Source organism: Pangasianodon hypophthalmus, chromosome 16 (genome assembly GCF_027358585.1).
Source record: "Pangasianodon hypophthalmus isolate fPanHyp1 chromosome 16, fPanHyp1.pri, whole genome shotgun sequence".
Lineage (NCBI taxonomy): Eukaryota > Metazoa > Chordata > Actinopteri > Siluriformes > Pangasiidae > Pangasianodon > Pangasianodon hypophthalmus.
The window spans coordinates 992,502-1,005,000 of NC_069725.1; the positions used below are offsets into that span (position 1 = coordinate 992,502).

General features: G+C 38.8%; 1 protein-coding gene across 1 annotated transcript in view; it reads right to left on the reverse strand.

Annotated features, from left to right (window-relative positions):
* Nucleotides 1–311: 311 nt before the first annotated feature.
* The window catches only part of LOC113545684 (protein Wnt-7a), a 13,451-nt gene continuing 1,263 nt past the window's right edge, over nucleotides 312–12,499 (reverse strand). Inside the window, exons 2-4 of the mRNA XM_026945135.3 lie at nucleotides 11,709–11,935; nucleotides 5,846–6,117; nucleotides 312–1,901 (exon numbers count right to left, since the gene is read on the reverse strand). Of these exons, the coding sequence (XP_026800936.1) occupies nucleotides 1,419–1,901; nucleotides 5,846–6,117; nucleotides 11,709–11,935 (982 nt within the window). The 3' untranslated portion in view covers nucleotides 312–1,418. The remainder of the gene's footprint in view (nucleotides 1,902–5,845; nucleotides 6,118–11,708; nucleotides 11,936–12,499) is intronic.

The window sequence follows — 12,499 nt, forward strand, 5'->3', positions numbered from 1 at the left end:
TGAGCATTAATTAGGAGTTTTTTCCGCACACTTACCCAGATAAAATAATTCTTTAAGCGTTCTTATCTTTCAAAAATGCGTTCTACTTGGACCCCTTTCTGATAGGAGAACAGCTTGTTGTAGGGTTCTGCACAGAACAGTTCAGTATAACTGATTTTTAGGTATGATGAATATTCATATGACCTTTTGTGCGAAGTAATAAAATATATATTTTGAAATCTGGATGAGATTTTGTATAATTTATGAATGTTATTTATAATTTATGAATTCCCTCAGAGGGACAACCTTACAAGAACCTTACAAGGTTCTAATTTTTTAAAGAATGTGGTAGTCCTTGTTCTGTTTTAATCTTTACCGGATTAAAAAAAATCAAATCTCAGTTTGTAAAATAAGTATTTTATTAAAACTCGCATCCGATTGGTTGGAACGTTCTCTGATGAGGCGAATCCTCAAAGTCAACACCTGGATCATAAAAGCAAACGAAGGCGATGGAATGCATTAGGCTGATTTTAATGGCGCTAACATCTGCGAGTAGAACCGTGTAAAAGTCACCCATAATTCCACAGAAGTGTTGCACGAGCGGACTGAGAGGCGATGTGCACTACGAACAGGAGAAAACAACAGTATAAATAAAACATTCATATAAAAATACAAATACTCTTTTTACAAAATATACTCTCAGTGTAAAGTTCAGTTTGTCTGGGATTTAATCACTACTGCGGTTTAAAAAAAAAAACACGAGGTTTTAATCAGGAGTTATTCCACTATCGCACCGTGCGTGATAATCCAGACTAGCAGCAAAATAGAGCGGAGATTATTTATAAGAAGGCCTGCTGTTGCTACAAAGAAAAATCCAGCATGCCAGTAGTATTTCAGTAGGATTTCAGTAGGATTTCAGTAGGATTTCAGTAGGATTTCAGTAGTATTTCAGTAGGATTTCAGTAGGATTTCAGTTTCCAGTGTGAATTGAATCAGCTCTCACTACCAACAGCCTCTATTTCATATCTCAAGCCAAGACGAGTGACAGTAGCTTCATAAATAAATAAAAATCGTTTCTTTAAATGAATTATCAGCGTGCTTAAGCGCGTACACGCTCATCATCATCGATCACGGGTGGAGAAAAGTCTAATAGTGGAGCGTTTAACACGTTTCAGACAGCTCCAGACTCGCCTGGACGCCGCGGGGCCTCGTGAGGTCAACAGACCCGACGGAGCACTCGGAATGCACGAGGATGGACTTCGTTCAGTCCAGGAAGTGATCATAAAGTCATCCAGTGGTTATATTGTGCAAAAAGACATCATCATCAACATCATCATCAACATCAACATCCTGGAAAATGTTCACAGCTAAAAAAAAACAAAAACAAACAAAAAAAAAAACATCATCCGAGTCCCGGACGTGATGCGACACGCCTTCGTTCACTTGCACGTGTACACCTCTGTCCTCTCGCTGCAGGTGTTACACTTGACGTAGCAGCACCACAGGAACTTGCAGTTGCACTGCCACACCCGCGAGTACTGGTGCGTGTTGTAGCCCCGCCCACAGCACATCAGGTCGCAGCTGCTGGAGTGGTGCGTGAGCGTCTTGTTGCACACCCGCCCGTGCGTCCCCACGCTGCCCGTCACAGGATCCGGCTCGCAGTAGCTCGGCGACTTCTCGATGTACACCAGGTCCGTGTCCATGGGCTTGCGGTAAGAGAACGGCTTCTTGATCTTCAGGAAGGTGGGACGCTTGTTGCGGCTGGCTTTGACCGGCTCCACGTGCACCGCCTGCAGGTACTTGTCCTTCAGGATGTAGCCCAGCTCGCGGAACTTCGGCAGAGTCGTCCAGCATGTTTTGGTGGTGCAGGAACCCGACACGCCGTGACACTTACACTCCAGATGCATGTTACGCTCCAGGACCTGTCCAGAAGAAAAGACGTGGAACAAATCAGCCAGTTACATGAAGCACAAAAACTGTAAAGTCATATTTATCACCTGGCTGCTGAAAAGGTTCCTCTTGGTTTTAAGTTCCACAGCGAGAACTGACTGACCAGAGACGTCCAGGAACATCCGTTATCACACCTGAGTCATAAAAATTCAAAACGTCTTTGTCTACCTTGATCTGCTCCCTAAAATATACGTCCTTCTTCTCTTCATATTAAAGTCATTTTGCTCTTCAGTGTTCCCTCCAAAGCCATATGCTTTAGGGTTCTTCAAGGGTTCTTAGTATACTCAGAGCTTCTTAGCTTTGTAAAGACGTTCTTAGAACCTTTATTTCTATCGTAGGATTCTGTATAGAGCTTTACAGTTCCAGATTTTTTTAACCTGTAGGTTAGAATACCTGTGTGCTAGTCCAAGAGGCGGAGCTTAATCAAGTAAAACGATTTCTTGTTCTGACTGGTTGGATGTTGGTGATCAGTTAGATGTTATTTCACACTAGCAGGCGATAAGTCGCTTGTGTTGCTTGTTGTTTGTTGCTTGAGGGCTTGTAGCGACCATGTCGTCGCTTGTGGGCGTGGCCTGTCCAGCTTTTTTTTTTGTTCAAATGATATCTATACATATATAGCTTTTAAAGCTAACAAGTTAAATACAAATGAAATAACGCAGTAATCAGTGTGAAAATCGCGTGTGTGTGATTTACGCATTACCTGCTCGGCTTCGTACGAACTTCATTCTCAGATTATATTAGCAAAGCGAGCTAACTGTACTATCTACATACACTCATAAGTCATAAGTCGCTTGTTTTGCTTGTTGTTTGTTGCTTGTGGGTGTGTAGCAACCGCTAATGTTGTTGCTTGTGGGCGTGGCCTGTCCAGAATTTTCCTTTTTTAATTCAAATGATAACTAGACAGTATATTATAGCTATATATATAGCTTCTAAAGCTAACAGGTTAAACACGAAATGAAATAACGCAGTAATCAGTGTGAAAATTGTGTGTGTGTGTGTGTGTGTGTGTGTGTGTGTGATATACGCATTACCTGCTCGGCTTCGTACGAACTTCATTCTCAGATTATATTAGCAAAGCAAGCTAACTGTACTATCTACATCCATCACTAGAGACACAGATCATCGCTTCTACTTCCTTCCAAGCTTTATTTTTCTTCCTAACGTCTCTGTGCACGTTTACTGAGAGGTCGTATTTTACAGGAGAAGATGAAACCACGCTTAGAAGGTTTTCTTCCATTTTTTATGTTAAACAGTAAATGGGAACTAACTGCAGGTAGGAACTAAAGTTGTGAGCGGGGAACTGAAGAAACGTCGCACCACACGTGCCGTAGGATCGGTCCGAGGAGTCGTTCAACACTGCAAAAAATATAATCAAATTCATCTAGTATTTCCTTTTACAAGATTATAATAAACCAAATATAAGATTAGTAGACATTTTTTTTACTCATTTCAAGCTTGAAATAGTCTTCTTCTATATATGCAGATAATTTAGTTAATTTAAAGCATTTATTTCTAGAAAGAAGCACTCTAAATCTGAAAATAGAACAAGAAAATGTAAAGCTTGAAACGAGTAAAGAAATGTCTAGAAATAGGTTTAATAAACTTATATTTGGTTAATTGTAATCTTATATTAGGAATCTTATAATAAATTGGACCATATTCAATATATTTTCACTTACTAAGATGTCTGTTTTTGCAGTGAAGGGAATTGTTTTATAGCGTTATAACCTAATTTCTAAAACAAAAAAACAAAATCAGATGAAATGATGCTGATATTTAGGTGGTGTGAACACATACTGTACCTAAACTAGAATGCCTAAGATATTAGATTTCTACTTTCAGTCTAATAATCCTGATAACAATAGAAGAAAATGTCCGATTTAACACCCAAACTGAGAAAGAGGAGTTAAGTGAAACTGCTTCAAATGTCACTTTAAAAGTTACTCTGCAAGACGAGGCCAACGTTTTAAACCGTATTCTCACCCTCGCACAAAGTTCCTCTCTTTCCTCCTCACACATCACCAATCAACATGACCTTTTCAGAGCCACTTATCCGTTAAATGCAGTGGCTAAAACGACGGATCGCTTTTGTTATCTCCTGTTTAGCGGTGAGCAACGATGGCCAAGATGTCATTACATCAGCCAGCATACATTAAGACTCCGAGAGAGGAAACGTCCCAACAGAGGCTTCTTTTAGCAGCCGAGAGACAAAACCTACAGATAGAATGAACCTGGAAGCAAACTCAGCCCACTAAAAGGCAATTTAGCCGTTTAGATAAGCCAGCGTGAATTCAGACATGAGCCAAGAAGACAGAAGGGGTGGAAAGAAAAAAGCGTGGATGAGTGAGGAGCCATGAATCGTCTTTATAACAGCTCGTGGAACAAGCGAGAGACAAGATGGAGACTTCTTTTCCTCCTCATTAAACCCGAGCAGTGGGATTTATTGAGCTGGAAGCGATGTTGGGCGTCTGAACACGCTGATTCGTACTGCTATTGATGAGAAGAAGAAAAGATGCATGACACAAAAAAGCTTTTATGGAGACGATTTAGCCTCGAGATATGAACTCGCACCACATCAAAGACCACAGGAGGTGGGACAGAGAGAGAGAGAGAGAGAGAGGGAGAGAGGGAGAGAGGGACGACTCTCATATGATGCAGGTGAAAGTGGAAGAAAAAAAAAGTCATTTAGAGAAGCTAAAAGGTCTGACACACAAAAGCAGGGCGTGGAAGAGATGAAACATGTCGCCGTTTTTCACCATTAGCCGGAGAGATGAAACCTATAGGGGATCGCGGTGTGAGTCAGTGCCTTGTAAACTGAGCAGAACATGGGGGAGCGAATGCCTTTGTGTAGATCCTCTGATCTGCTTTGGTAATCAAACTCTGCCACTTAAACTGCTCTTAGCCCCTAAAAGCTTCTCATTATTGAGCTGCCAGCTCGAACTCGAACTCGGCCTCGGACTCGGTGCCAGGATGCTGACGGCGGAGCTCAGAGATGCCAAGAGCACCGACACGGACTCCGTCTCCGCCTCTGACTTCCTTTTAGATCCGTGAAGTGTATCAGGTTTAACTCGAGGTCACGATTTGGGTTAGCTTTCAGCAAATCACAGGTTTATATTCTAATACGTTATCGTTGCTATAGTAACAGCTCATTCACAGGGGAATGTACAGCAGACGCGCAACATAAAAAAGCCTTTTTAAAAACCTTTGACATGGTGAAGCTTTCCGTAAGGAGAAATGTCTTTATATAACATTCATGGAAGGAGTCTCCAGTGTCAGTGCTTTGTAACAGTCTATAACATGATGGTAACATGACAAGCTGCGTTTTTTTTGTCTTATTAAAGAAAAAAAAGAGAGGCTGGTGAGGGAACAACTCTGCTATAACGTAATAGCTGCTATAACGTATAGCTGCTATAACGTAAGCGAGAACAGGAACTAACCTGTTTCACTGACATTCCACAGCGATAAATGTACCTATAAACGGATAAAAAAGTAGGACATTTCATTCTTTTATAGATAAATTGTAATCGTTGCCAAGTTACTGTGGTATAAGAGGAATAAAACACTTTTTATTGGGGATGAGCTGTAACGGGAAAATAATCATCTTTCGGGGTCCATTTCATCACACCACGCTGCTGATTATTTTCCTGTAACTGCAATGTTGTGTTTCATTCCTCACTGAGAGAACCATGAACTCAGCATTAACGCCTATTAACTAGAACACCTGAATGTTAGAGCGAGAGGCAGAACTTTCTTGATTGACAGGCATCATGATTGACAAGTGCGTAGAAACACCAAACATTACAAAAATCACTTACCGCAGCTTTAATATGAACCAAACTAGCGCTACTCTACAGGCATTCCAAGAATAATCTAATCATCAATACGTGTTTTATGTTGTCCGTCATAATCTACGTACCTTTCGTCCCACCTCGTTGTTATGGAGGTTCATGAGTGTCCTGGCGCTCTGTTTGATCTCCCGAGCGTCCATGAACACCTTGGAGAAGCCGAGGCCGTAGCGGATATCAGCCGAGCAGCCGCCCCACTTCCATCCATCCGCTCGGCCGTGGAAGCCCTGCTTTTCCTTATCACAGCTGCACTCGCTCAGGTTCCCCTGCGTGCACGCGGCCGTGATGGCGTGGGCCACGCCCGCTGCGATGATGGCGTACGTGAACGCGGCTTCTTTACTGCCTGCAACACACACACACACACACACACGCACACACTTTAATGAATCATCATGAAGATCTGTATTAGATCATGATATTAGAATCTAATTAAACTCTTTTAAACTCATTTATCACATGTAATTTAGGTAACTGGTGTAAAGTTTTTCTTGACTATGTGACACTAGCTGTACGTATGTAATTAGCTAGCTGATTCTCGATCGCAATCAGCCTCTCATTTGCAGTTAAGCTACTTTCATATTCGCTAAAGGCTAGTGGGCTGAATTTAGCTAGCTAGAATTTCACTAACTATATATAACCTTTAACACATATGTTATTGTGTAGCTGAATAATTCATGAGCTACGTTCACAAGGTATTTATGGCATCTCTCAGAAAAACATTGATAATTTTTCATAAGTAGTTTACAGCCAGATCGACTGATTGAGACTGATTTTACGTAAAATTGTGTTTATTTTGTATTGAAATGTACAATGGATGTGAATTGACACACTTCATTCACTTCTTCAAGTTATTTTCCACAACGTCGTATGAAGGAGTGTAATACTGACACACCTGCGTTCGTCATGCGTACAGTACGTCAGAGCGACAGGTGCGCTTTTAACGAATACTAAAACATTAAAATGGAACGGTAAAGTCTGTCCATCTTGGTCGGCGGCCATCTTGGTGACGTTTCCGAACCGTTATTTATTTTCAATCTCATGAGAACAAACTTGTATCTACTTGAATACCTGCAGTCTGTCTACATGCTGTAAATAACCTGCTTCATGGAAGGAGTCTCCAGTGTCAGCGCTTTGTAACAGACTATAACATGATGGTAACATGACAAGCTGCGTTTTTTTGTCTTATTAAAGAAAAAAAAGAGAGGCTGGTGAGGGAACAACTGTTTATAGCTGCTATAACGTAAGCGAGAACAGGAACTAACCTGTTTCACTGACATTCCACAGCGATAAATGTAACTATAAACGGATAGAAAAGTAGGACATTTCATTCTTTTATAGATAAATTGTAATCGTTGCCGAGTTACTGTGGTATAAGAGGAATAAAACACTTTTTATTGGGGATGAGCTGTAACAGGAAAATAATCATCTTTCGGGGTCTTTGGCTCTTTGGCTACGATAAAATTCCTTTTTAATTCATTCTTTAATTGCTACGTGTGTAAATCAGGTCATGTTTGTAAATGCGTAAGAGGCTTTAAATGTCTGTTACGTTTGGATAGATTTGTAAACATTCTCATTGTATGAATTCGCATCACATATCTACTGTACATCTTTACGTTTTTGTAAATATTCCACAGTTTCCGTCTCTCTGTATACAAACGTAAAAGCCTTTCAAAACACGCCGATGATTTCAACAGATAAACCGTGAAACTCTGGCGTAAATATCTCAACTTTAGGAAAGAACAGAGAGAGAGAGAGAGAGAGAGAGAGAGAGAGAGAGAGAGAGATGCCGACATCCTGTACATCCTGAGGTTATCACACATCTTCCTTTTGATAAATCATTTACACACACCGGAGTGTTTGCGTAATCGGCGTGTAGATAACAGCTAACCTCAGTGTAAATTATAACACGACATCCATCATAAATCATCAGCTCATGCTTAATAATTATATAAAACATATCAAATATAAAAAATAGACAGAATCCACTTCCCTTCATTATCTCTCGATATACTATAATATACAGCATAATCTACATTTAAGTCACACTCAATTTTGTATATTACACTGGACAAGAGTAATAATAATAATAATAATAATAATAATAATAATAATAATAATAATAATTTACATTTTGCAATTGCAATTTTATATATTTCATTTTAAAAAAGCTTTTATATTTTTTATTTAATCGTTTTTATATCTAAAGAACCCTTACTGATTATTTTTAAATACATTTTAATTATTTTTAAATAATATTTTAAATGTAAAGAATTTTTAAAATATTTTTAACATTTTTAAAAATATTTTTATTTAATATTTTTATATGTAAAGAACTTCCTAATTTTTAATAACTTTTTTGTAATAAGTATTTTTTTATTTATTCATTTGTTTGTATAAATATTATACAAAAAAAGTTTTTAATAATTAAACGTATATGTAAAGAACTTGTTTTTAAAAAACTTTTTCTATTTAATAGGGTTTATCTGTAAATAAAAAACATTTATTTTTATTAAAAAAATAATTTTAAAAATTAAAAAAATTATTTATTTATTTACTTAATACTTTCGATGTCTAAAGAAATTTTATTGTTTATCATTTTTGTAACTTTTTTAAAATTAACCTTTTTATATTATTTATTTATTTATTTATTTATATGTAAAGAATTTTTATGTAAAGATTTTAACCCACATTTTAAAGAAAAGTCAGAATAAGAGAGGAACCGACTTTCCCTCCTGAACACCTTTATTAAATTTCGCTGTTTCACACGGAGCCGTAAAGAACCAGAGAACCGGCGGTTATTTTACGCAGCGCCGCTTTAATAACTCTGTTTAAAGAAGAAGGATTTTCCTGCCACAGCACTTTAATCACACTAAATAACAGAAACGTGTAGAACGTGTGCGATAGAACGTGACAAATGACAAAACAGACGTGTTGACAGTTTCCTCTGAGCTCTCCTCACGTCAGGAGTCTGTGCCGGGGGGCGGAGCTTTAATATTCATTTACAAAACCAACAAGAACACACCTGGATCTCTGTCTACCTGCATGACCTGAGGGAACCAAACACACACTCATCTCATCTCACAGACATCTCAGGCATGCAGAACGCAAAAAAAAAACAAAAAACGTCTGAGCAGAACCGTTCCGTCGCTTAGTGTGCTTCTCAGACCTGCTGCTGAAAAATCTCTAAACATTAACAGCTCTTAAAGCTTCTTCAGTTGTTCTTCTGCAGGAAAGGTCTATGTAGAACCCCACTACAGAGTGTTCCCCTATCAGAAAAAATTCCAAATAGAACCATTTTAAGCAGCTAAAAACCATTAGAACCTTCTACATTTTTTTACGTTCTATGTAGAACCCAAAACAAAGAGGTTTCCCATCAGAAAGATTTCCAAGTAGAACCATTTTAAGAGACTAAGAACCCTTAATTATCCAAAGAACCGTTAGCAACTTCTATGTCTTAAAAGTTCGACATAGAACCTTCAAGAAGGTTCTATCATGTAGAACAATTTAAGTGGCTAAGAACCCTTAGCAGCTTCTACACTTTTAAAGGTTCTGTGGAGAACTCTCCAGCAAAGTGGCATCATGTCAGAAAGATTTCCAAGAACCTTCCACACTGTTCAGCTGTGTGGAACCCTACAACAGAATGTTTACCTTTTAGAAACCGTTCCTACTAGAACCCTTTTAGGACGCTAAGAACCCAAAGCAGCTTCTACACATTTAAAAGTTCTATATAGAACCCTACAAGAAGATGTTTCCCTATCAGACAGGAGGCTAAGAACCCTTAATTCACCAAAGAACCCTTAGCAGAATCTATACTCTTAAAGGTTCTTCGTGTTACCCTACAGCAGTGTATGTTCCTGCCGGATCCAATGGACCCTTAAAGAACCCTTTTTACTCAGAGAGAACCAAAAAGCTAAATGTTAAACTCCTGACAGGTTCTAGATATTAAGAAGAAAATAATGAGCAATATTTTGGAGTTTGTGCCGCACACTTACCCAGATAATACACACACTCTTAGAACAAAAGGGTTCTTTAATGGTTGATTGGATTATTAAGGGTTCTTCAAAAAAGGGTTCTACATGGAACTGTTTCTGATATAAAAGCACATAAACTCACAGATGATTCAGTAAGGAAAGGAAGAACAAAATTCCTTAAATTTTGGATTTCAGCTTTCTGAAAGAAAAAAAAAAACCCTGTTGTGGGGTTCTACCTTGAGCTTTTAAAGGTTCCTCCAAATGGATCATCCACAGAACCCTTCAGAGTGCCTTGTTTCCCCTAAAAGTCTGAGTTCTTCAAATGTTTAAATGTTTCTCAGTGTTTTGTTTTGTTTGTTTTTTTTAGATAGATAAAGGTTTGTAGCTCACTAAAAGGGCTCCACATGGAACTCTTTCTGACAGGGAGTCACTCTGTTGTAGGGTTCTGCATAGAACCTTTAAAGTTTCCCACAATGAATGCTTTAGAGTGTAGCTACACCAGTGAGGAACGTGCACTTTGGGAAACAAGATGGAGTTCTTTAATGGTTCCCCATGGGTTCTTTAGATAGTTAAAGATTTGCAGCTTTTCAAAAGGGTTCTATTTGGAACTCTTTCTGCTGTAGGGTTCTGCATAGAAATTTTTAAAGAACCGTTTAGAATGCAGTTACAATTTTAAAAATAATAAATTGTTTACACTCTTAGCAGGAAAAAGTTTGGCGTTTAAAGGTTTATCAAGGGTTCTTTAGATAGATAAAGGTTCACAGCTTTCTAAAAGGATTGGACGTAGAACCATTTCTTATAGGAAAACACTCTGTTGTAGGGTTCTGCATAGAGCCTTTAAAGGTTCCCACAAACTGACAAACTGAAGAACACATTAAGGCGCCTTTTTTCTAAAAGTGTAATGAGGAATACACACAATTGAGACAAAATTCTTTGGTTAGCTAAAGGTTTGTAGCTTTCTAAAAGGGCTCTACTTCTGACTTTATTCCAGGGTTCCACATAGAACCTTTTATTTTAGAGTGCTGTGTTTTCTAAAAGTTACAAGAATCACTATTGTACACTCTCGGGGGGAAAGAAAGTGCTTCAAAGGTTCATCACGGCTTCTTAAAGGTTGGTAGCTATCTAAAGTGGTTCTTTAAGGGTTCTTTAAGGGTTCATTGGGGTAAATAAGGGGTTCTCAGCTTCCTACAGGGTTCTAAAGACATTTTATTCATTATAAATGAAAGTGATGATGCAAACTGCTATCTGAGAAAGTGTGTGTTAATTAATCGCAGAATAATTCAGAGCAAAATCAATCAAAATGTCCACGTCTGCAGTCGATGAGCTGAAGTGAGACCTTCTCTCTCTCTCTCTCTCTCTATCTATCTATCTATCTATCTATCTCTCTCTCTCTCTCTCTCTGTCTCTCTTAACGATGCTGTTTGGAGAATGTAAAAGATTTGGGTGTGTGTTTAATTACGGAAAACATTTCGTAACTGTGCGTTAGGGGAAAGAAACAGGAGCGTGTGTTTGGAGCGTGAACGTTGTGGACGCTAATCTCACACTTCCTTCAGGAGATCATTCAGGAGATCATTCAGGAGATCATTCATTTCACAGACGTTCCTTCAGCATTAAAGATTTTGCAGGACGTTTTCACACTTCGCCATTTTGACTGTTTTAGCCTCGGGTTCAGGAGCGAGCTGTTACTCAACTCTGAGAACGCATTTCCTTTGCTGTTACGCAACTTGTGTTGTGTTCCTGAGTGCAGAATGACTCGAATCCTACAGGGTTAAATGAACAGTGATAAACGGACAGAACTCTTCCAGCACGGAGAGAACCCTGGGGTGATGAAGTAATCCTGAATTAATGCAGAAGGTGTCTTGTTTAATTTTTACAGCACTGTTGCATCATGCATGCGTTCCTGCACATGTTCAGCTTACAACAACAACAACAACAACAAAAAAGTTTGCATTTTCCAACATACCCACTTTCAGCTCTTTTCCGAAGACGGTCCTCTCGCCGAGCGCAGAACAGTTCCACCGTCCGTTCCTGAACTGGAACTGACACTCGTTGATGCCCATTTGTGCTCCTTCTCCTATAACGATGATGGCGTCCGGTCGACTCTGGCAGATGATCCTCTGGCGTGGTGCGAGTCCTGGGATTTTGTTGCAGATGATGCTCGCTCCCAGAGCTATCACTGACGAGAACCCTCTACAGTGGATCCACAGAATATATAACATAAATCTGCTGCGTGATAAACAAGTCCTCATGCTTTCCTTTATACACACAGGAAGGAGAAAAACACCGCTTTATACCTAAAATCCTGCACTTACACTCAAAACTAACGGCACCAGACTCTACTTTTCCTTCTCCATGTTGTGGTTCCATCATTATACCTTTTAAAAATTGCATAAATTGAATCATAATGTACCTTTAAAGGTGAAGTCTAAAAGCTAATCACAGTTACACCGTATGCATCTTTACAGGTTTAAAAAACGTACTAAAGGTACAACATGGTCCTTCTGGTACCATTCTAGCAACCAGGAAAAGTACCGTTTGGTACCTTGTTTAGTTCTGAGACGGCGGTTTGTTGTTACATTAATTTGTTTTGCTTGTTTATGTTGTTAATTCATTAGTTATTGTTGATGTATATTATTGTACCTTTATTACAGGTTAAGGGTTTTTACCCAAAACTTAAAACACGTCCTATTAATGACTATTAATGATTATCTATCTATCTATCTATCTATCTATCTATCAGTCTCTCTCTCTCTC